This window comes from Antechinus flavipes, chromosome 5 (genome assembly GCF_016432865.1).
Source record: "Antechinus flavipes isolate AdamAnt ecotype Samford, QLD, Australia chromosome 5, AdamAnt_v2, whole genome shotgun sequence".
In the NCBI taxonomy this organism is placed as follows: Eukaryota; Metazoa; Chordata; class Mammalia; order Dasyuromorphia; family Dasyuridae; genus Antechinus; species Antechinus flavipes.
This window is the reverse complement of record NC_067402.1, coordinates 128,016,539-128,040,207: the sequence shown is the minus strand read 5'-3', so window position 1 is coordinate 128,040,207 and position 23,669 is coordinate 128,016,539. Positions and strand designations below refer to the sequence as shown.

Sequence of the window (23,669 nt, the reverse complement as noted above, 5' to 3'; positions counted from 1 at the left end):
ATATAATGAATAAAATTGTGGTTAGATAAAATATAAAATTAAAGGCCCTGGTTGTGAACTGGAATCTGATACTTCAAAGATTCTGTGGGAAGGTAAGACTGTGTGACCTGATTTTTCTCTGGCCTGTTAATTGTGCAGGTTATGCCAAATAAGTGAGACATGATCAAAAGACTCTTAAGATCAAATATCTTATACAGAATATCTGAATCATAGAATTTCTTAATTTGTTAAGCTGGAAGGCTCTAGTGCATGGGGCATCCTGATACCATCCCCAGTGATTTCAAGGTATATGATTAGCATTAGCATCACAAGACACTGAAATTAATTTGCATATTAGACTGAAGAAATCTTTGTTTTGATTTGTTTGAAATCTTTGAGTAGTTACAGTTTAAGAAGGAGTTGCCATGGGAGTAGAAAAAGGTGAATGTTATTGATTCCTGGGAAATTCTAACTTAAGTTATCAAAGTAATAGTATGTGCATACTTCCAGAAAAAGGTTTAGTTCTAAAGGGGAATCTAAAAGAATTGATATGAGTTCAATAAGAGCAAGTTATACTAGACAACTTATAAGTTTCCTTTTTCTTTTAATTGTCAGTACGCTAAAGAATAGAAGACTATATTCAAAGTTTGTTAGTGAGTTATAGTTTAATATGATGTGGTTATCACAAGGTCAAATATGATCTTTGCAATAACATTGTATAGCATCCTTAGTGAGACAGAATAGTTCTGTACTATGTACAGACATGATGTATATTATTATGCTTAAATAGGACACTAGAAAAGTGTAGTTCAGAATAACTAAAAGAGATCCATAGAAATTAATCATGATTAATATCATAGGAAGGTCTCCTAAGCAAGTGGAGTATCTAGTCTATAGGACTAGATTTAAGGAATGCCAGGATAATAATCATTAACAGTTAGGGGAACAGAATGCAGAAGGGTGGCTTGATTTGTTCAACTTGACTTGAAATTAGAACAATATGGGATGTACAATATGGGAAGGCAAATTATAGCTTAACATAAGGAAAATACCTCAACAATGAAAGCTCTTCAAATATACAATGGGCTGCTTCATTTGTGTAGTAACTTTTCAGTCAAAGAAGAGTTGCATCTACTTGAGGCACATTGTAGATAGGATTTATTATTTGGGATAAGGATAGACTAGATTAAATTGGATTATCAATGTAAGGTTTTATTATCATGGTATTTTCAATGCCATACATTAACATTTTAACACATTGATAGAATATGCTGTATTTATACAAATATAGTATTTGTATAAAATTATATATATTCCCAGATATTGACATTTCAAATGATTATCTTTCATTAATAATTTTAGACTGTCTATAAGAATACAAGTCTAAGACACTTTGACATGCATCCCAGTTCTATGGTAATTCTATTATCACAATTATTTTGCCTACAAAGAGCAACAGAATTATATTATCAAGTAGTTAATTAGCTTCCTTATCATGTAAAAATTTATAAAAATTTCAGCATAAATACTATCTAGTGACTTGTCCTTTACTCTAAATTATTATACAATTAGTGTTGAGGGTTTGCTGCTGGTTCCTGTACCTCCAAAAATAAAGTGAAGTAAGACAAAAATGCATTTAAAAGTATACAAAGTTCTGACAAACTTCCAATAAAATAATCATAAAAGGTACGTTTACTGGAATAAAATATCAGAAATTTCAATATCATTTTTTTCCATACCTGTTCTTGGTCACTTTTATCAAAACTTTCTTGGTTTCCCTCTGATGATCCTTTAAATTCCAATTCTCGTGTTAAATCTAAATTAATATTTAAGTAAAATTTTATTTTATTTAGAATTATTTTTATTATATGAATTAAATCCCACCCAATTAACAGTAATAGTAATTATGATAGCTATAATTTTATCTAATGTAATTGATTTTAAAATAAGATATAAAAATGTAAGAAATATTTATTTTGCTAATTATACATTTAGCTGATTAGTTTGAAATTTCAATCTACTGCTACATTTTAGGAGTAAATCATAGGAACCTTTAAAGATTGATTAATATATTTAACCTAGCTAAAATGGTTACACTTGAAAATTAAAGATAAAAAGAAGGACGAATGTCTGTGCATGTTCAATTTATAAGTTAGGCTAGCAGTTATTAATAAATTTGGTCAATGGGGTTTCTCAATAACCAAAGACCATGAGACAGGGATTACTAGCCTTCCCATAATTTTGGGAAGTACAAGAGAACAAAGAACAGAATTAGGGAGGTAGGGAAAATAATGAGCTAGGTTAGAGAATAGATAGCATAATGGAAATAGAACTGGAAAATTGGGAATGAGGGATTAGCAATAATCCCTTCCTTCTCTCTTTTGTGACTAAGGAATGTTCATTGTTTGAGTCCATCTGAAAGGTTTAAGATAGTAAACTAGTCTTTGGATAACAAGCCAGGTATCCTTGAAGGATAGCTCAGCAGTAAAAAGACAGTAGACCACATTCTCCAGTATCCATATACTTCCTTCAAGGGTAACAGATTTCTTTGACATAAGAATACAAAAGTATAATAAGGGAAGTGGGTTTCTAAATTTAATTCACGACAGAACAGATGAATTTTTGAACAAAGTTCGGAGACAAAAAAAATCATGACTTAGGCAGAGAGAGGACAAAATCAATTTTAAAAAGACAGAATCAATTTGATTCTTTCTTTCTTTCTTTCTTTCTTTCTTTCTCTTTCTTTCTTTCTTTCTCTTTCTTTCTTTCCTGAAGCAACTGGGATTAAGTGACTTGCCCAGGGTCACACAGCTAGGAAATGTTAAGTGTCTGAGACCAAATTTGAACTCAGATCCCCCTGACTTCAGGGCTGGTGTTCTATCTACTGTGCCACCTTGCTGCCTCATAAATTTGATTATTTCAAATCACAGAAGGAACAAAATCTAAATTTTAATATGCCAAACCACTAGTCTGAACTATCCAAAAAGAAATAGGGAAATAAAAGTAAATGAGATCTGTATCGTTCAGTAACTCTTTAAGTCTCTCTGATTAAGCCAAGGAAATGTGAAAACAAAATATGCAGATAATATTTCAGCAATTAACTTGATATTCACTGTAAAACTTTTAGTTGTCTCAAAACTAGACAGAGTATGATAACATGGAGAGAAATTCAGAGATGAAAAGATTAATTGAACTACTAAACATAAGGGAGAGAGAATTATAAATGCCACAGGTCAAACAAATCTATTGAAACAAATATTTTGAAACACAAAGTTAAATCTGAATATGACACAACCATCTTAATTTATGAATCTTCTGATGATAGTGTTTTTAAAAATTATTTATTCCATGTTATAGTAATTGCGTTCCAGTCAAATTAATGTTATCAAAACAATGACCAGGAAACATCACCTAACTAGGTAATTTAATACATGGGGAAAGTTAAATTGATTATATTTAGCTTTGGAGAAGATAGCTATAAATAATCCAAAATGACAGAAAAAAAAGAAAAATCATTCATATATGGATTTTACATATGAATAGAAATATCTAGTAGTTTTAGGATTTGAAACACTCAAAAAACCAAAAAATAATTAAGTAGGAAATAACAGTAAATTAGAGAGAAGACTAATTTAGAACACAAACTTGAACTACTCCCCCCTTCAATGTTTGTAGAATATGTTACACTGATTAGGGGAGAAAATCAAAATACCTGCTACAAAAACACCTGCTAGATTCTAGTCTGCTGAGAGGATTAAAAACAGGCAGTGAATTTTTTGAGTACATGATTTTACCATTTATTAAGCTTACCTATATTAGTAAAAATTGGAATGGAACAAATTGAGCACCAATCTACATATGGAAAATTCAGAATGTTAATCTTACACACTTCTTTCTTACCTTCTTTATCATGCTCTTTCTCTAAAGGTGATTCACACTGCTTCTGAAGGACTGCATTTTCTACTAAAGTTGCAACCCTAAATCCAGTTGCAGGCCCACTTTCAGCTTCAGCCGCACCTTCTGTTGCCTCATCTTCTTTTAAAGGTATTTTTCCAAACTCTGTGAATCCTGACCAATTTTTGGTTAGAGGCAGTGATTTGCAAGGATAATTCCCATTAAAATTCAAATCCTTGGAATTTCTGTAACTCTCATTTTTCTGAGAAATGCTGGTAGAATCCCAATCAGAAGCATCTGAAATGTAAATACTAGTGTTAAATAATACATCAGTTTTTCCACCTGAGATATTATTTAATTTTTTCACAGGACATCACTAAAAATACGACCAGTTTTGTAACTTTGTTTATTTATGGTATTTTATCTTTTAGGTTACATGAGAAAAAAAGCACAAATAACTGTTTTCTTTCATTATCCAGTCTATCCTTTTTTCCTTAGCTCTAACTTTCTCAACAATGTCTATTTTCATGTGTGATGCTAAGGAATTTATTATTAACATCCTTGGGGAAAAGTTTTACTTTTGTTAAAAATCTTTTAAAAATAACATGTATAACATCTGATTTTTGAAATTACTTAGGATTAGGAAATTGAATCTGAAACCTGTGATTTTTAACCTATGATTTATTAACAAAGAATGCTTAGTAAGGAAACTATCTGCAATAATGTAGGTAGGTACCTTCTCTACAACCATATATCGTATAGCTTCCTAGAGTATTTAGAGGTTAAATGACTTGTGCATGATCACATAGTCAGAATGAATCACAGATAACACTTGAAATTACGTCTTTTTAGCTATGAGAATAGCTCTCTATCTGTTATGCTAAAATATGTTTCCAGAGAAAATGCTTGCAATTAAGATCCCTTCAGTGACCTTATTTTTTGAAAAAAGAACTGCCATTTCTTCTAATCATGGCTGCATCATTTTTTTCAAATATGAACTACTTTATAAATTTTTTCAGAATAATCTTTTTGAAGATTAGTCTTTTATCTTTTAATATGCATTACAAATTCAGCATGAAAATGACAACTTATGAATTTAAGTATTCAGTTTTAAAATATGACAAGACTACAATTATACTAGTTTCAAAAAAGTGCAAACAAAGGGATAAACATGTCAGAATATACAATGAACATTCAATTTTCTGTGTCTTTAAATTCTCTCCCTTCTTTTATTTAATCATGGCACCACCTCAGTTATTGTCCAATTATCTCCCATCTTTTTCATTATTCTTTTTGAAGATTAGTCTTTCAACTTTTAATATGCATTACAAATTCAGCATGAAAATGACAATTTATAAGTTTAAGTATTCACCTTTAAAATATGACAAGACTACAATTAAACTAGTTTCAAAAAAGTGCAAAGGGCCATTATGTATGAAAGGGATAAACATGTCAGAATATACAATAAACATTTATTTTTCTATGTCTTTAAAGTTTCTCCCTTCTTTTATTTAATCATGGTACCACCTCAGTTATTGTCCAACTATCTCCCATCCTTTTCATTATCTAATTACCAAAGTTATTTATAGTGACTCCTCAAACCCTTTTATTTGGCTTTGGACTTACTCCAAGATGATCAATGACATTTTATATGTTAAATCTGATCAACTTTTTCTCACTTTTCAGCTTTCTTGACCACATTATATAGCTTCAGATACTGCCTCACTAGAAAAATCTTTTCTGATAGTTTTGGTAGGTGATCTCATCCTACTCTCATGATTTCAGAACAGGTCATACTAGATTATCTTCACATTCTGACAGGATTACTAGATTGAGTAATTGGGAAATTATTGCCATTATAGCTTACTTAAATTTCAGCAAAGTATTTGGCAAATTCTCTCATTATCTTGGTGGACAAAATGAAAAACATGAACACAAACACAAAATAGAAGTATGGATACATAAGTATTGGTCAGAATTTGTTGGATTTTGTTGATTATATGCTCAATATCAGTCAATATAGCTGCCATAAAACCTGGAACAATTTTATATTTCATTAAGAAAGATATAACATCCAGAGGAAGGGTGATGCTAGTCTGGCTGATCTTTGCTTTGGTCAAACAACACCTGAATCTTGTGCTTAGTTTTGGACACTACATATTAGGACTGGCTCTTGGATCTCTCAGCCTGTATGCTTTCCTAGACCTTCAAATTAAACATAAACAAGCTTAAATTTATCATTTCCTTTCCTCCCCTCTTCTATCTCTTTAGTCCATTAATATTTTTATCTTTGTTAAAAAGAGACCATCTTCTCTATCATCTGGATCTATGTCTTTGACATTTCCCTCTTAACTAAACATATGTGTACACACACACACACACACACATCCAAAAATTCCTAAATCCTACTGATTCTATTTCTACAACATCTGTCATTTCCCTTTTTTCGTGATTCCTAAATCCACTCTCTCACTTCATAATTTCATCAACTTTTATCTGGAGTTTTGAAATAAATTACTAATTGGCTTTATCCCCAATTCCTACCTTCTCTGGTCCATTCTACACAACGCTGTCAGGTAGTCTTCTTAAGGCACTTACATAGGCCATACTCTTGCTCTAAAGCCTACTGTGGTTTCATACTGGCCCATTTCGGGAGGCATCAGAGACATGAAACGCTCCTTCAACAACTATTAATTACCTTTTCCTGTTCCCTTCCCCCTCAATTTTCTCAGAGCACTTTTGTTTTTCTCTCTTGTGTCCTTTACTTCAGACCCTTCAAACCTTCAGTTTATATATTGTATGCCCTCACAGAAAGTAAATTCCTGGAGGCAAAGAACTATTTCTTTTTATCTTTTTATCCTAGAGCAAACAGCAGACACTTGATATTGGATGAAACATAATAGCTGATTAATACATTTTAACTTGAATTGGGAGAATACATACATTGTTATGGGCCAGAACTTGAAACATGGTACTAAGTTAGTGGAAATGATAGAGACAATATTTATTTAATCCTATACAAGGAGATGTTATGGGCCAGAATTTGAAACAAGGTACTAAGTGGAATTGAGGAGACAATGGTTAAATCTAGTTTAGCATTGATTTAAACCTACAACAAATAATGGTTTCCTAGTGATATAATGATTGGTGTATACTCAGTGTACAGCATATAAACTAGAAGCTCTCAGGGCCAGACACACAAGTGCACCAGAAGCTCTCGGAAGCTGACACAGATTCATTCCATCTTCCACCTTTGTTGTGGCTGCAGGCTGAAGCTCAAACCCTTGGAAGTTGGGGAGATTCAGAAGCCAGAAAAGACAGGTTGGGGGGGCTCAAGTTCTTGAAACCAAGGCCAAACTGAAAGGCTCTCCAGAAAGTTGCCCAGCCACAAGAAAGGAGACAAGACTAGGAAAGAGACAATAATACCTTGCTGCATTTGGGGTGATTATTGAACTGAAACTAAGGCTGACTCCAGAGACCTCAAGAAAACCTCACCAGAGAATATTATATTTTAGAAAAGAATATTAAATGCACATGCCTTCACGCAATATAGAAAACAGCCAAGAAGTATAAACATCAATTTGAAATATGGTGTTCAAAATACAAAAGTAAAAACCTGAAGACTATAGGATTCATCTTCTATTAAGTGTGATTTAAAAAAAAAATAATTTATTCTCATAGGGAAAAAAGGGTAAATACCATCAATGTCATCTGCATCATCTAAACCAAATTCTTCCATGAAATCTGTAATACAAATGGAGAGGAAGAAAAAAACAAATATGAATACTGAAAAGTATCTAAAATATACTTTTCTTCCTAAATTATGGAATTATGAAACTTACCTGACTTTTGTTTTTCCTTAACTCCCTTTTCTACTTCTTGGTTTGTGAAAGAATCTTTCATGTCAAGAGTGGATTGAATGGGCTATGAAATAAGATGATTAAATAAGATAGTTATATTAAAAGTTTTCAGCACATATCAGAAAGTAAATTTAGAATGTCAATACTAATACCTTGAAAATAGGATTTCTCTGAGGATGATCTGAAAAAAAAAGTTTTATCATCAATATAATTAAACAGTATAATTCAATCACAACTTCATGCAAAATGAACAAGTTTGTTGGATCCCATCACGGGATTTAAAGAATGAATGTTTCAATTTGGTATAATTCTTATTATGGCATTTGCATGACAGTAATTAGAATCAAGTATTAGTGCTAGAAATAAAACAAGAACGTACTGTTGGCCCAACATGCAATTTACATTTCAAATGGATCAGATTTTAAGGAACTCAAAAACATATGTGTACATTTATAACAATATATAAACATGCTCATCAATGACACACATAAAAGTTATCCTTTTAAGAGATGGATGATTAAGTTCCACAAGGGGTTAATTACAAAGTTGATGTTCCAATGCAGCAACATATTCTCCAAGCAATGAGAGTGATTAATGCAATTATACTACAAGTGCTCATAGTGTGGATGATTCCTTAATTAAGTATATAATTTGCGTAAAAAAATACTATAAACAATAAGAGAAAATAAATCTTAAAAAAAATCTATATGCCACAATCTTATCACAGAACTAGGAGGTTAGAGAAATGAATATTCTGAATACATCCACTTAGATGTACACTTGTAGAATAGTAAATGTGTTTTCATTTCTTTCCATACCCAAACTGCCTACTGTCATACCTATACTTCTTGTATCCGTTAGTTTATCCATCTTAAAGTTTCTTGATTCATTCAGGAAAGAAGGTATATAAGGTACATCTAAGAAATGATGTACAAAAGCATTCAATTTTGCAAGTAATTTTTAAAAAGCAAAATTGTTTTAATCATCTTAATTACTAAATCTATGTTATTAATATACAAAAACTCTTTCAACATATGTAATTTAACACTAATGGAAAACAAAGCTATTTACATAGATATTGACAATAAATCTTAAAAAATAAAATTTAAAATTGTGAGAAAATTACTTATTTTACAATATTAAATTCATTTACTATATATCAGTTCAAAAATTTTAAGAAATTGTTTACTATAATAAATGATAAAATTAGATTTAGTACATGTTAGTACACATAAGTATTAAGAAACTGAAAAGTTTCTAAAACAGCATAACATTACTTTATTTCTTATTCCATATGTATAAGTTATATATGCATTTTAACCAATTTCTGTGTAAAAATGTGTACTCACTCAACTAGGATAAAATAGAGACTTCACGACAAAGAAAGGATAGACAAATTGCCTTGTATGTTTCTTTGTGACTTTGGCTCTCTTTTTCTTCACTCATGATGGTAGCATTTTCTGATTAGGGCAGAATATACTCTAATAGCTATGCACAGCTGGAACATGTGTTTAATTTCCAAGAGAGAGGAACAATTTTATGCTGTTAGAGGTGAACAGTACTTGTCCTTATGTGTCTTTCTATGTGGGCATCATTGAAAGCCTGACAACAATGTAGTAATTTTTTTTTTGAGCCTCAGAAATTAATGAAGACTGTTTATAACTCAGAAAAGATAGGGAGGGGAACTTATCCATAATCCATCAGCTTCTAGAGCATCTAGATGAAATGAACTCAGGGGTCCTTGGGATAAGTGAATATTTACATAGAATTCTTTTTGTTACTATTTTACATTTGTCCTATGTTTCCCATTAGGAAAAGTTCAGAAAGAACAATGGCTATTATGTCTAAATTTAGTAAAGTGGGATAAGTTATAGGTGCTCTATAACATTAGTTGAAATTGTTAACAACAATTATGCCTTTTAAAGAAAGCAATAAATTAATATATTAGGAAATAATTATCAGGAAGTCTAGTAAAATCTAAGAAAGCTTTGTGGAATATACACATGAAAAAGTTTCTGAAGGAAAAAATATTATTACTAGAGCAAACCTGTCTTTCCACATCATCCATTTCTATTTCTTTTCTCTTTTTTTTTTTTTCCATTTAACTCTTCCATTTTTCTTCTATTATATCTTCCTTACTTTTCTCCCATTACATTCCTTTTTTATCTCCCTCATTTCTGATTTGCTCAGGCAAGCCTTCAATGATACTGTTATGTTATTAGCACTAAGACTTCATGTGCTTTCAAATCTACATATTTGATGATAGATTTTCTTCTAACCCTCACTCCAAAAACCTCCTTTTCTCTGGATCCTTGATACCACTTTTCTTTTCTTGTTTTTAAAGAAGATATAATATAATCTTACCTTCAAGTTGTTCCATTGAAATACTGTCTTTTATGGTTTGATTTGTGGCTGCAAGCATATGCCGGGAAGATCCTTTTGGAAGACTTTCAGAGGTACACTTATCAAATGAAAAGATCAACAAAATAATTAGTAATATCACTGGTGAAAGTAGTCCTGAATGGTTTCTGCGAATAAGTTCTGAAGAGCACTTAGAGAGAAATGTGAACTCTACAGAAAATAAAAATGTTTATATAAAATATTTTCTTCAAAAGAACAACCTGATGCTCACATGTAAGTTTACTCTTCTGTCTTTAGATGATATAACTCTAGTAAAATGCAATGTTGTGGGCTGGAGTTTACTTTTTCATACAGAAATGGCTGACTTGTCAGTAATGGCAGAATTATGATCAGGATATTATTGTTATGATAGTCATAATAATAGTTTATGGTACATGTAAGATACTATTTCCCACATGCTAATAACATTGAATTAGAAATTATTTGAGGATGAATGTACAATACATAATTCCCTCAGAAGTGGTGGCACAGTTCACAGAGCCCTGGGCTTAGAGTCAGGAAGACCCATCTTTTTGAGTTCAAATCTAGCCTGACACTTATTAGCTATATGGTCCTGGGCAAGGTACTAAACCTTGTTTTCCTTATTTTATTACTGAGAAGGAAATGGGAAACCATGTCAGAACCTTTGCCAAGAAAACCCCAAATGAGATCACAAATGACCCAAATTACTGAATAACAACAAAGTTTTATACTTGGCAAGTTGATCTAGGTTTATCACAGATTATATATCTACACACACATTTATACATATATACACTCATATACATATATATAAACACACACACATACAAATATGCAAATGCTGTAAAAAAAAGTGGGGGGAGGAGGGCTTAGCCTTCTGTAAACTCCCCAATGATATTTCTCCAAATAGCACACAGAATAGTTTAGCTTAATCACATCAACCATATCTACTGTAATGAACAATATTGATAACCTAATATTCAATACAATCACCACCTTCTCTAAAAATCTCCCACACTTAGATTGTTGTTGGTTTTTTTTTTTTTTTTAATTTAATCTCCAGTTCTCACGCTTGATGTCCTTAACATATATGATGGCCTCCAAATCTCTTGTGAATCATGATTTTTCATCTGTTGTATGGTATCTGGTAAAAACAGTCTTCATACTACATTTTACATACACTACTAAGCATAAGCATACTCATTGTCCTTTTATTGTCTTTACACTTCAAGCCTCTGCCTCTGGTTATTTCCAACATAAAACAGAGTTAATCCCTTCAATTCAGCCTATTTCAAGAGAGATTCTTGCATGACCCAGATTTCTGATCTTTTGCTGGAAAACATGGAAAACCATCTGACTTTTCGCTCAAGTTTCTAAATTCAAGCAATCAATGAGATAGCTCCATTGAAATGTTTTCTGAGAACTAACACATGAAAAAGTTATCTTAGTCTCTCATCAAGTAAGCTCCTTAACCTTTTCCAACTTTCGCTTTTTATTAGTGAGAGCTACATTTTTCCAGATCCTTAGGCTTAAAAACTCAGTTATCTCCTTTGCTACAGTATTCAAGTAATCATTAGAAACAGCTGAATCTTTCTCTAAAATAAACAAATTATTATTTAACCTTTCCTATTTCCAAAAGCAGTCCAGTTTATCACCTTATATCTACTAAAACTCTATTTTTTGAATCATACATATTTAACTTATATCAGATTGCTTGCTGGGAAGGGGAGTATAAGTATAAGGGAGGGGAAAAGAAAAATTTGGAACATAAAGTTTTACAAAAATGAATACTGACCATTTCTATATGTATTTGGAAAAATAAAATCTTATATTAAAAAAAGAAATAACATTTTTTGCCTATAATACACCTCTTTACTAGTTTATCTTCTATGCTGATCACAAAAAGTTTTACTAAAATACATTTCAAAATATGGCATAAAGAAATGATAATGGCTCTCATTCATGGTCTCAACTTACACTATCTCACTTACAGAAAATACTATATGTTCTCTATAGTAGGCCATTTGTTATAGCTACATCTCATGATTTACATTCCTTGCAAGTAGCTTTATTTCCTTCTGCCCATCCTCTCTCCTGGAATATTTTCCTCCTTTCTCTCTGACAATCACAATTTGGCCCTATCATTATGCCCTAATTGATGAAGTCTTTCCTAATTAATCACAACATATTCTGCCATTTCCCTTTGTATTGGCCTTAGCAGTTGTGTATACAAGTTGCATCTGCTAGCAGCCATAAAATCAACTACATATGTGTTTATGTCCTATCCCCTCACTTAAAGTTAAGTTACTCATGTAGTACAGAAGCAGGGTTGTATATTAAGTCTTTGCCTAAAATCTCTTTCTTTACTAAAAGATATTTTAATAAGTAGGACAGTATATGGTATTATGGCATTTATTCACTGAATGATTGACTTGACTAATGAATAAATGATATACTGAAATTGATAAGGTAATAAGGCGTAGAATGCAAAGTGTGAAGTCCTGAAAGTTAGGATCCTTGGATTCTATTCTTGGCTAGTTCTAAGACGAGAGGCAAATTAACTGACTTCTCTGGGTTTGATTTCCTCATGTGTTAAATGATTAGTTGTACTAGATTATCTTTAAGGCCCTTTCCAGCTCTAAAATTCTGATTCTAATTCTACCCAGGCAATGCAGTAATTAGTAAATAAGGAAATCTGAAATATAACCATTAATACTGAAGCTTCAAAGTAACTTAATAAAAATACCTCTGAATCCCAAGGTGATTCTGCATCATCTTCCTCTTCCAATCCTAATGCTGACATCATATCTATAAAATATAGGTAAATAACCACATTAATAATTAGGATATGTGTGGCTAAGAACATGAAAACTGTTCAAATATGTCTATTTCACAACTGCTTCAAGAAAAATTAAATGAAAATTACAATAGAAAAATTCAAGGAAACAAAAATAGATCAAAAGAGCAACATTTGGATTCAGGGATTATGGGCAGAAATTAGGAGCTAAATAGTAATTTTATGTGAAATTATGGGACAATTATTTTTCTATAATACACTTTATAATGGGTAAAAAAGAGAAAAAGGAAGATTATATTTAACATACTCCAATGTTAGAGAATATGCATTAAACTTATAAATTTATAATGGCAATTTCTAACATGAAAGTTTTATAAGCATATTTTACAACTTGAGGGATAACACAGCATAGTGGATACTGGGCCAGTTTGGAATTGGGTTCCAGTGCCATTTCTGATATACTGGCAGTAGGACCACAGGCAAAACACTGAATTTCTTAATGTCTCAGGATACTTAGAAAGACTAAGCTGTATAGCCAATATGCATTGCTAGAAACTTCTTCATTGGAAATTTCCTAGTGATGAAATTACATGTACTGTCAAAACAATAATTTACCTTTTCTAACAACACTTCTTGCTGATGTACTGTGTTCGTTGGGAATACTTGAAGTTTCATGAAGTGTTTGTTTTCCAGTATCATTGTCAACTAATACACCATCTTCCTTTTCTTCCTCTTCTGAGTCTGTTGATTCTTCCTATAATTAATAAGAATGAAATATACAATGTCTTCTAAAGATTTTCTTTAATCTATTGCTAGCAGAAACAATGCAAGCCCATTGACCATACTACAACTGCCAGATGCTGACGGATCTAACAATCAAGTAATGCAAAGAATTAATTTTTCTAATCATCTCTTTTAGACATTTTATTTATAGAAAACTTTTCAGAAATATTGATTTACAGCAGCATATATGCTGATGAGTGTTTCAATTGTTCAATAAATTCAAATAGTAGAGAAAAATAATAGAATACAGAGTTCTTATCCTCAAGAAATAATTTAGGAAGGAAGATACTCTCTCACTGGAGGAAGTGCCTTGAAATTCAAAGCCTCTATTTAAATAGGGGACTCAGCACAGACATGTCATTTCTCACTTTTCTACACTTTTTGGGACTTCTCAGACTTTTCCACCATGTCTCAGCACTAGGTAGTTTCTCCAAACTTCCAAATTCTTGGTTTTCTTTTATATTGTATGTTATCTTCCTCCATTAGACTGTAGCTCCTTGAGGGCAGAGACTTTTTCTTTCTTTCTTTTTTTTAAAAAATATTTATATCCCTGAAATTATACACTGCCTGGTCCTTGCAGGCACTTAAGCAGTGTTTATTATATAAATATGAGAGCAAGAACAATCTGTGAAATGTATTAGAGAATTACAATAAGCTATAACAATTAAAAAGATCAACGAAAGCTTTATATAGGGGTATTGTTCCATTCGGGCCTTCAACCACAGCTAGAATTTTAAGAGGCAAAAAAGAGGCCAAGGAAGATATTCCAAACACCAGAAACAGTGTAAGGAAAAGCAGTGAGGGAGAAAAAGATGAAGATATATTCAGGAAATATTTGACTGAAACAGAGATACATGAAAAGGGACAGATGTAATTAATTTCATTTAAAGTACTAAAATTCCACATACTTCAAGTAATTAATAACATTGTCAGTTTTTAAACTGACTTTTTCCATTGCTTATGAGAAATTCATGTTTTTTGTGGATGTGTTAGATCTCCAATTAAATTATAAATTACAGAATGGCTGGACCTGTGTTGTCTTTGTCTCTGAATGCCATAAAACAAAATACCTGAATATAATATATATTTTATAAATGTGCGGTAAATTGTTGAACTCCATTATTAAAACATGACTACTCTTAAAATATAATGGAGAAATTAGAAATGAAATTTTGGGATTTGACTTTACTACTTCTTTTTCCCACTTCTACATGAAGTCACAATACAATGTTTGTTAATGATGTTTACTATATGTAACAGAAAGTTTTGAAAACTAGGTCTATTTTTAAAAAGATTAGAAGATAAAGAATTACAATAAAATTATTATTCACGTTCTGATTTAAATTCCTCTGTTATATGTTAGTAATTACCTTAAAAAATCTGTGTCCATCTGAAGAACAAAGAGAGGTAAGCTTAAAATTGATCACAAGTAAAAAAAAAAATTTCATTTCTAAGTTTTCTTGCTCTTCAGGTTAAAATACAAAGGTCTGATGGAAATACTCTGGAATTATTATTTTCTAAATTTTAAAAAATGGAATGTTAGGGATGTTCCACATACATTTTAAATAAATACAAATACATATATTCTACTTAAACCTTTCAGAGTTCCTTCTGTTTTTATAATTCTATTATTACTGGATATATTTTATCTTATGATAAAAAATTCCATTTTCATTAATTTTATACACTTAAAATATGTAGTATATATTGAAGTTTTTGAATAAATGAAAGTTATTATGGTCTAAAATATTTTTTCACATAATTCTCCTTATTTTAACTTACCTTTAAGAACAAAACAGCCAAATTTTAGAACTTTAAAATTAAGGTGCTGAATAAAATAGGTAAGCTCTAAAGATCATTCTAGATCTTTATCTTATACTTCTAAAAAAAAATAAAAGGTTTTTTAACCAAACAAAATATTTTGTCATTTTTTACCTTAAGAGAAGTGGCATCTGATTTTCCATAAATATCAGTTATAACTGACACAGGAAATTCTGTAGAAATGTTCGTTACTTGTTTTTCTTTACTTATTTTGCATTTAGCTTCAATTCTATCATACTTAACAGCAGGAAGACAGAGATTCTGGTGATTATTCACACTTTCTTTTTCCTTCATATTTTCAAAGTCTTCTTCATCTTCATCCTCTGTATCTACATATTCTGATTCTTCCTCTCCATCTATCACATCCTGAACATCTTGACTGAATTCCTTTTCTTCTCCTTCCTCTTCTTCCTCACTTTCTTCTTCTTCTACCACTTCACCTTCATAGTCTTCTAATTGTCCTTCCTCTTGACTGCTTTCTAATTCTTCTTCTTTTTCAGAGTTCACACATGAATTCTCTAGACCCATCAATGTTTTATCTTTAATATGTAAATAGCCATGAATTTTCTTGTGATGTGACTTTTGAGAACTTCCATTTCTAGAATCCTTCCCCTTCTTCACGAAGTGATTATAAGCATGGGAGGAAAGGACAGAAGGTGAAAAATGTGGAAAGAAGGATAGGAATTATAATAAACATAATTACCTTATTAATAGCCAGAAGAGTAGACATCATACGGGAAGACTCTGAAAAGGAGCGAAGTGAGGGATGGACAGGATGAGGGGAGCACTGGGATGAAGGCTTAGGAAGGGAATCTGTCATATCTTCTTTTTCACTATCTGACTGATGGTGCCCAAGAAAAGTTCTATGTTCTGTATTGACAGTGCTACTCTTTTCATCTACTATATTAAAAACAAATAAAAGAATACATGAACAGATCTATCATTTCAAAGCAATAAATAATAAATAATACAAGAGTGGAAATTCTTCAAATAGCTTACTGCTTTTTCTTATTTGCTGAGAAGCATTTATTATTTTGGTTATGTTGGACTTGGGTAGTTTCTGCCAAAAAAAAAAAAAAAGATGGTAAGAATAATGAGTTTCAACACTAACATTAAATAGTTCACATTTCTTTGAGGTTTGCTATTATTTAATCTGATCATTATATAGAAAATAAAATAATCTAGACTATTTTGTTCATCAAAAATCAATACAAGAAGAAATGTTTTTATACATTAATACTTTGTCATATCATTGAAAAATACTAGACTTTAGAAATTAGTATTTAAAGTATCTTAGTCATTAGTTTTAGATTATATGTTTTGGAATAGCAAAAAATTAGTCTGAAGTATTTGTTTTGTTAAAACTAAAGGAAGAACACGAGTAGCAGTCAGGTAGTTGGAGATACCTGGGGAAACTAGGGAAATGCTAATGTCACTAGATCTGATTTTTGGGTTCACTCATTATGCTTGACACCTACAGCAGGAAAATATCAAAGGCTCTTGCTAGCCAAGAGATCACTAAATTGAAAAATACAATCTATAAAAAACTTCAGTTTATACAAGATCTTGAATGCTTTCACTGTACTACTGAGAAAAGCTGAGATCTTTAAGTTTAGGTCTCACTTCTGAACATCAGCTGCAAACTGTGTTGTACTGTAAGAACTTTTTTGTGTTTTATGTAAATACTTGGGAGGACTGAGTTTTACCTTGTAGAAATTATCTAGGTCTAGGAAAAGCTGTGAAAGTTCAATGTAATGATGGATATTTTATTATGTACTATTTAAGTCAATGTCAACAGTCAAGCACTATATACATTCAATTAAAAAATACATTTAAAATAGAGCTTTCTTACATTTTATATGTGTGTGGTGTGTGTGTATGTGTTTGTGAAAGAGAGAGAGCTAGAGAAAGAAAGAGTGAGAGAGTGAGAGAGTGAGACCGTGCACGCCTTCAGCTTCTTTGGCAGTTTAGTAAAACCTATGAACTACTATTCAAAGAAATGCTTTTAAGCTCATGAAATAAAATATATAAGTTTAAATAGGAAACCCATTAAAAAGTAAAAAATAATTTAATCATTCTGACTTGGGCCATCACATATTTATGTTATATAACCTCAACTGGATCTTTATTGCTTCTAGCAAGCCTTCCAAACCTCCCTTATCAATTCACTATCCTATTCCCCACAGTGGCTCTTCTATACCTTTTCATCCCTTTATAACCTTCCATGGTTTTCTCTTCCCCCATATTTTCAAGCTGAGAAAATTGCTTTATATTTTACAAGAAAAATTTCAGACCATTTGACATGAGCCCCCTCTTCTCAGATGTTTTCTGTCACCATCTCCTTCATCTCTATATCAAATGATGAACCATGTTTACTCCTTTCCAAGGTTGTTCCCTGGTTCAGGTGATCCATCCTATCCTAGCTCCTCCAACAGATTTGCTCCCTCTTCTCATTCAAACTCATTTATTTTTAATTTCTGCCATCTACTAGATTATTCCTTATTGCTTACAAACATGTCCATTTCTCCCACATCCTGAAAAAACCCTCACTAGGTGTTTCCATCCCTGCTCTTCTGTCCTTTATAATTCTTTAGGTTATTGCTACCACAATATACTATCTTCTTACTATAAGCATCATGTACCAAGTAATTAACAGAATCAAAGCAGACTTTTCAAGGACTTCTTAAGACAAGGGACAATGAAACTGGAACCCAGTATTTACAAAATAAAGAAATATGAGTCACAACCCAAAATTATCTACCAAATAAAACTCAAGTTTATTCTAGAAAGATAGTAGAGATGGATATTTGAACAAAAATAATGGTTAGAACACCGAGTCTGAAGTCAGGAAGATGCAAATCCAATTTCTACCTCAGACACTTATTAGCTTTGTGACTGCAAACAAGTCATTTATTCATTGATTGCTTCAATTTCCTCATTTGTAAAATGATGGTAAGCACTTATCTCTCAGGGTTGTTGTTTGAATCAAATGAGATAATATTTGTTATGTGCTTAGCATACCATTTGCCATGTGGCAAGTGCTATATAAATATTAGTTATTATTAAATACATATAGCCCATTATTAATAATATCCATTCACTTAAGAAAAAAAGTTCATTCAATCCTATTTTTACTAGATTCAATGGGAGATAAAAATAGAGATGTTCTACCTCTAAGGAGCTATAAGATATTTATACCAATAACTATAATATAAAACAGTGTGATAAATGAGAAATGTGATCCAACTTAAGTTATTAATGGACATCAAAAGAGGGAGAGCTTATTTCTATATAGGAAAGGAGAAAGAAATGGGATATAGGAAGATTTCATGAAATAAGCAGCATTTGACCCAGGCTTTCATTTATACATTAATCTATAAATTACAGGATCAACAAGCAAATGAAGGAGAAAGTCATTTCAGGAGGAAGAAACTGTGAATATCAGATTTACAAGACATAGTCAGAGAAGAGTAATCAAATTTCTATGGTTTTTAGGATTTTTTTTAGTCAAGTAAAGTAATTTCTAAAATTATCTTACTGAAAGTAAGGTTTTAGATTTATATCTCATACTATATACTACAATAAACTATATTATTAATTAAATATTTAAAATTAAAAGCTGTAATAAATGAAAAAAAATTGATCAGCTACAGAAGACACTTTCACCAAACAAAAGAATTATTGGAGAAAAAACCAATAGATTTGATTATATAGAAATCTGTATAACAAAAATTTATGCTTCTAAAAGAATTTTCTATTCTAAAAGAATAGAAAAAGTTCAGAATAGTATTTTTAAAAACTATTGAATAAAGACAGTAAGTAACATACAAGTCCCATCCTCAACATTAATGTGCTTTAAACTTTTGCAACTTCAACTTTATTTTCCCTGTTACATTGACAACCTGTAGGTACAAAAAACAAATAAAAAATGAGAGGCACAATGTTGCAAATTTGTCGAACTGCTGGTGTCTAGTGAGCACTTCACTAGTCATGTTCACACTACCTTTGTAGATTAAAAAACTGCCTGTGCATTCTTTTGTGTAATTTTATTGTTTGCCTTTAAAACTAAAGTTTTATGTTACAATTATGTTCCTCAAATGTACAAGTCTCATGAGGTCCTCTGAACAAGACCATTGTATAAATACATCTCATTATCACATTAGAATTTATAAGAAAGCAGATTGCCTCACTGAAATGAGAAGTTTTTTTTAAGGCAAACATTTTAAAAAACAAACTTTACAAATTATACAACCATAAAACTGTAATTAATACTGTGACCACAAGATTCTATAGCTTAGAAAAGATATTTATTAAACACTTAGAATAAGTCAAACAGTGTTAAGTACTGGGAAAACAAATACAAGCAAAAGGAAAGACAGCCCTTCCCTTAAGGAGTTTAAATTCCAATGAGAAAACAGTACATAAAAGGAAGCTATAAAAGGGTCCAAAGGGAAAGGATCCACCTAGGAGCTTGGCAGAAAATTAGACTAAAGAGAAATAGGTTAGGCTACACTGGGTTCAAAATGGTATCATCAGCCACCTCTAGTGAAAGATTAAAGATATTGTTAGTCATGGGAACCCTTTCCCCTCTATTTTCCATATGGGTTCTATGTATACACATTCAAGCTTTTGACCACCATCTTATTTTCTAAGAATGTTACCTCCACAAAAATTGAGGTTTGACTGTATCTGATATATATCTTTAAATCTAGTAAAATATCTCCAAATGAAACAATGGTTTATTGTTATTTATCATTTATGAACAACTTTATGAAAAATGTTCTAATTTTCCAATAATCAGAAAAATGTTTCACCTAGTTTTCAGTAAAAAAACTAAAAATCTAGTGCTGGAAAAACTCAAAAGAAACCTAAAGTTTGACACAACAAAAGCTTATTTGCTTTTTGCTTATTTTGGCTCCAAATGCTTTGAATTCATATGGGGTTAAATATTAAAGATATTGTTTAAAATTTTACTTTTTTTGCATGTTTGCTTTTTTTGATGACTAATTATGTTTACAAAAAAAGATCTTTTTACAGATCAAAGTATCCTCCAAACAGAAATTTAAGAGTAGAAAAAAATTCCAAAAAGAAAATTTACCTTTGTAGTAAAATCTAATTCTTCATCATCTGTGGTTGGCCAGGAATCATCAGCTCCTGGTTTGTCAGAGAGTCTTTTCAAAAAGAAAACAAAAATTAGTAGTTTTATTTCCAGAACACAACCATTAAGAAGACTTTTCAATTGTTGCAAGATAGTTTACCACCAAACGATACATTTTTCCAAGATTTAATTTGGCAGAGAAGAAAATATTGGTGTGAAAGTGATTTAATCCTTTAGAGTTCTCAAGTAACTAACAAAAAACAGTTGTCAATCTGCTAACTAAACAAATAAACACATACATTCATGCATGTATACACATGTATTTTGTATATACATATGTATATGTTTACTTACTTGTATATTATTTAAAAATTTATTTTGTATATTGTATACATACAAACATATACACATATGGGTCTGAATGATTATTTATTTATAAAAATAAAATGTCTTTTGTATTTGTAATTGCTTTGTGAATATATATGTATATAGATACATACTAGCTGTTTAGTAAACCTAATTCTATGCAAGATAATGAAGTAAAAATATGGATTAATGTAATAGTGTTAATTGGTTAAATTGAAGGTATGTCTTTTTTGGGGAGGCATGAAAATCTGCTTTGTGTTGGATAGAAAAACCTATTGGAGAATGAGCTATGAGGATTAATTAATTAAATGATATTAACCTACTATGAAGCTTACCTGCTTAGAGATTCTTCTGCAGAATTTTCTTCCACTATTGTAGAAAGAAATAAAATACAATTAAAACATAAATATGAACTCATGACATTAATGTGAAAAGTATAATTTATGAAGATTGGCTACAATGTGTTTTGCTGGGACATGACAAGGACCTATGATTCACATAGAATTGCTATAGATATACTATATCTATAGATGCTATAAAATGCTACAGATAAATGTCTTAAGTATCAAGATTCCATGAACACAAAGGGGTCTTCTTAAAGTATGAGATATGTCAGTGATTTGTTTACATTAACCATTTCATTAGTAGCCTTCTTCACACTAACAAAAAAATAAACAGAAGAAACATAAGCAGATATTGTAAATAGAAGGAACAAGCTGACATAACATGATTAATCTGGGCTTTTTATTTAGGTAGATTAAGAAAGGACTAATTTGTTTCATCTTTCTCACCACATTCCTCACAGATGGAATTGCTTGGAGATGTAGTACGGACATGTTCAATATGACATGGCAGGACCTATTTGGTCCATTCTATAAATCAGGACAGATCCAGAGAATGTTTAGTATGACATAATATATTTCTAGTTCTTCTCCATGAGCAAGTGATCCAGAAACAATGTACCTTGTACAGACCTCTACAATCCCTAAAAGAAAGGAGTTGATGATCTTCAAATCAATATATTTTTTCTTTTCAAGCCTTCTTGGGGAGAGAAGTTAAAAAGAAAATCAAAAAAACTTATGTTCTACAATGCACATCTATTATTTCCTGTGATCTTTTCTGCCCAAAAATATAAAGATAGTTAGATGGGCAGTAAAATAAACACTTTTTTCTATCATCCATCACACTAGTCTAAGAGAAGCAACTAAGAGGTGACCATTTGCCCATTTCACTGAATATATAATTTTATTATTGAATTCATAACCATTCTCCAAACTTTACTTTCTTCAAATTGTCCAACAAGTTGCTGCTAGCTTACTTATGAACTCGTTATGTTCAACTAGATATGAGATCTCATTTATATGGAATGCACAGTGATAAATATTACCTCCACTGATACAGACAGGCAATTTCTTTGCAAATTATAGTTTTAGTGAGTTAATGACTTGAGGCACTGAAAGGTTAAGCAATTTGTATAAAACCAACCAGCCAGTATGTAACAGAAGTAGGTTTTAAAACCATGACTTAATATAAAGACCAGCTCTCTATCCAGTCTTTCCCATTGGCTAGCATGTACAAGAAGGTTCACTTTTTTCTACCCTTTGATGAATTTTAGAATAAGGTTTAAGTGCCTTTCAGTATAAAACATAATAAATACTGGGGGTACTTAGTAATTATTTAATGAGTGACAAATATCATTTCTTCCCATTAAAATGTAACTAAGCTAAAAATGTTATGCTCTATTGTGCAGGGTAAAAGTACTCCAAAAAAATTCCTAACCACTTTCCCAAAGGATAGAACATCAAAAGTCAGCTAAATTCACACAAAACAAAGTATATAGGTGTCCTCCTTAGTTAGATACGGTTGGGAAAGATTTTACTGTAGTGGTTTTTAAAAGCATAAAAGCTCTAAGACTCTTAAAGTCATAAACATGATTTGAAGAGACAGTCATGTTATGTGGCAAAATGAAATTTACATAATAAAGCAAAGAAGAAAAATCATGATTTGTGGGCTTGTATATCACTACCTCTTCAGATACTCTTATGGTGAAGGATTTCAAGTAACTTAAGACCCATGGTTTAGAAAAATCATATATATATATATATATATATATTTTTTTTTTTTTTAAATAACAGGAAAGTACTCAACCTGCAGTATAGAATGATTGAAGCAAAACTTCAGTACAGTTAGCAATTATCTGAAAATTTTATCAAAATCAGAGTAGTAGTCAGATGATATCCCTTCCCTTTTTGTAGCATTCATAAGCAATTAACGTAAACTAGACACACAGAAAAATTAAGATAGCTTGCAAAACTATCTGATTAGTTTATCTCTTTATATATAACAGAATGTATTTATAATAAGAATATGATCAATATAATATAGTCAATATAGTATCAATAGAAACATGAGTAGAATTAACTCAATTCAATTATGAGTAACATCAAAAAATGACATTACAAAATAATTTTGAAAATAGGAATTTCAAATGAAGATCTTTATAAAAACTTCAAACTCTTAAGATTATGTTTCAAAAAAAAAAATAGTGGAATGCCAAAACAGATTCTACTACTACTTTTTCCCACAGAAATAATCTCTTAATGATTCTAAAATGTTCAAAGCTTATCAAGTTTATAAATTGTAAATTACTTTCTAATGGCATGCCTCAAAGAAAATATGAATATAATGG

General features: G+C 31.0%; 1 protein-coding gene across 3 annotated transcripts in view; it reads right to left on the bottom strand.

The window, feature by feature from the left end:
• Positions 1-23,669, bottom strand: part of ANKRD26 (ankyrin repeat domain containing 26) — a 98,727-nt gene that overhangs the window by 59,180 nt on the left and 15,878 nt on the right. The window contains exons 7-16 of one of the 3 annotated variants that reach the window (XM_051961437.1): positions 21,316-21,349; positions 20,615-20,687; positions 13,528-13,666; positions 12,862-12,923; positions 10,098-10,194; positions 7,886-7,914; positions 7,716-7,797; positions 7,573-7,617; positions 3,880-4,170; positions 1,719-1,795 (exon numbers count right to left, since the gene is read on the bottom strand). In XM_051961437.1, coding sequence (XP_051817397.1) covers positions 1,719-1,795; positions 3,880-4,170; positions 7,573-7,617; positions 7,716-7,797; positions 7,886-7,914; positions 10,098-10,194; positions 12,862-12,923; positions 13,528-13,666; positions 20,615-20,687; positions 21,316-21,349 — 929 coding nt within the window. Of the gene's footprint in view, positions 1-1,718; positions 1,796-3,879; positions 4,171-7,572; positions 7,618-7,715; positions 7,798-7,885; positions 7,915-8,572; positions 8,651-10,097; positions 10,195-12,861; positions 12,924-13,527; positions 14,996-15,630; positions 16,141-20,614; positions 20,688-21,315; positions 21,350-23,669 lie in introns of those variants that run through there. The other 2 variants (XM_051961435.1, XM_051961436.1) reach the window with 2 other exon arrangements.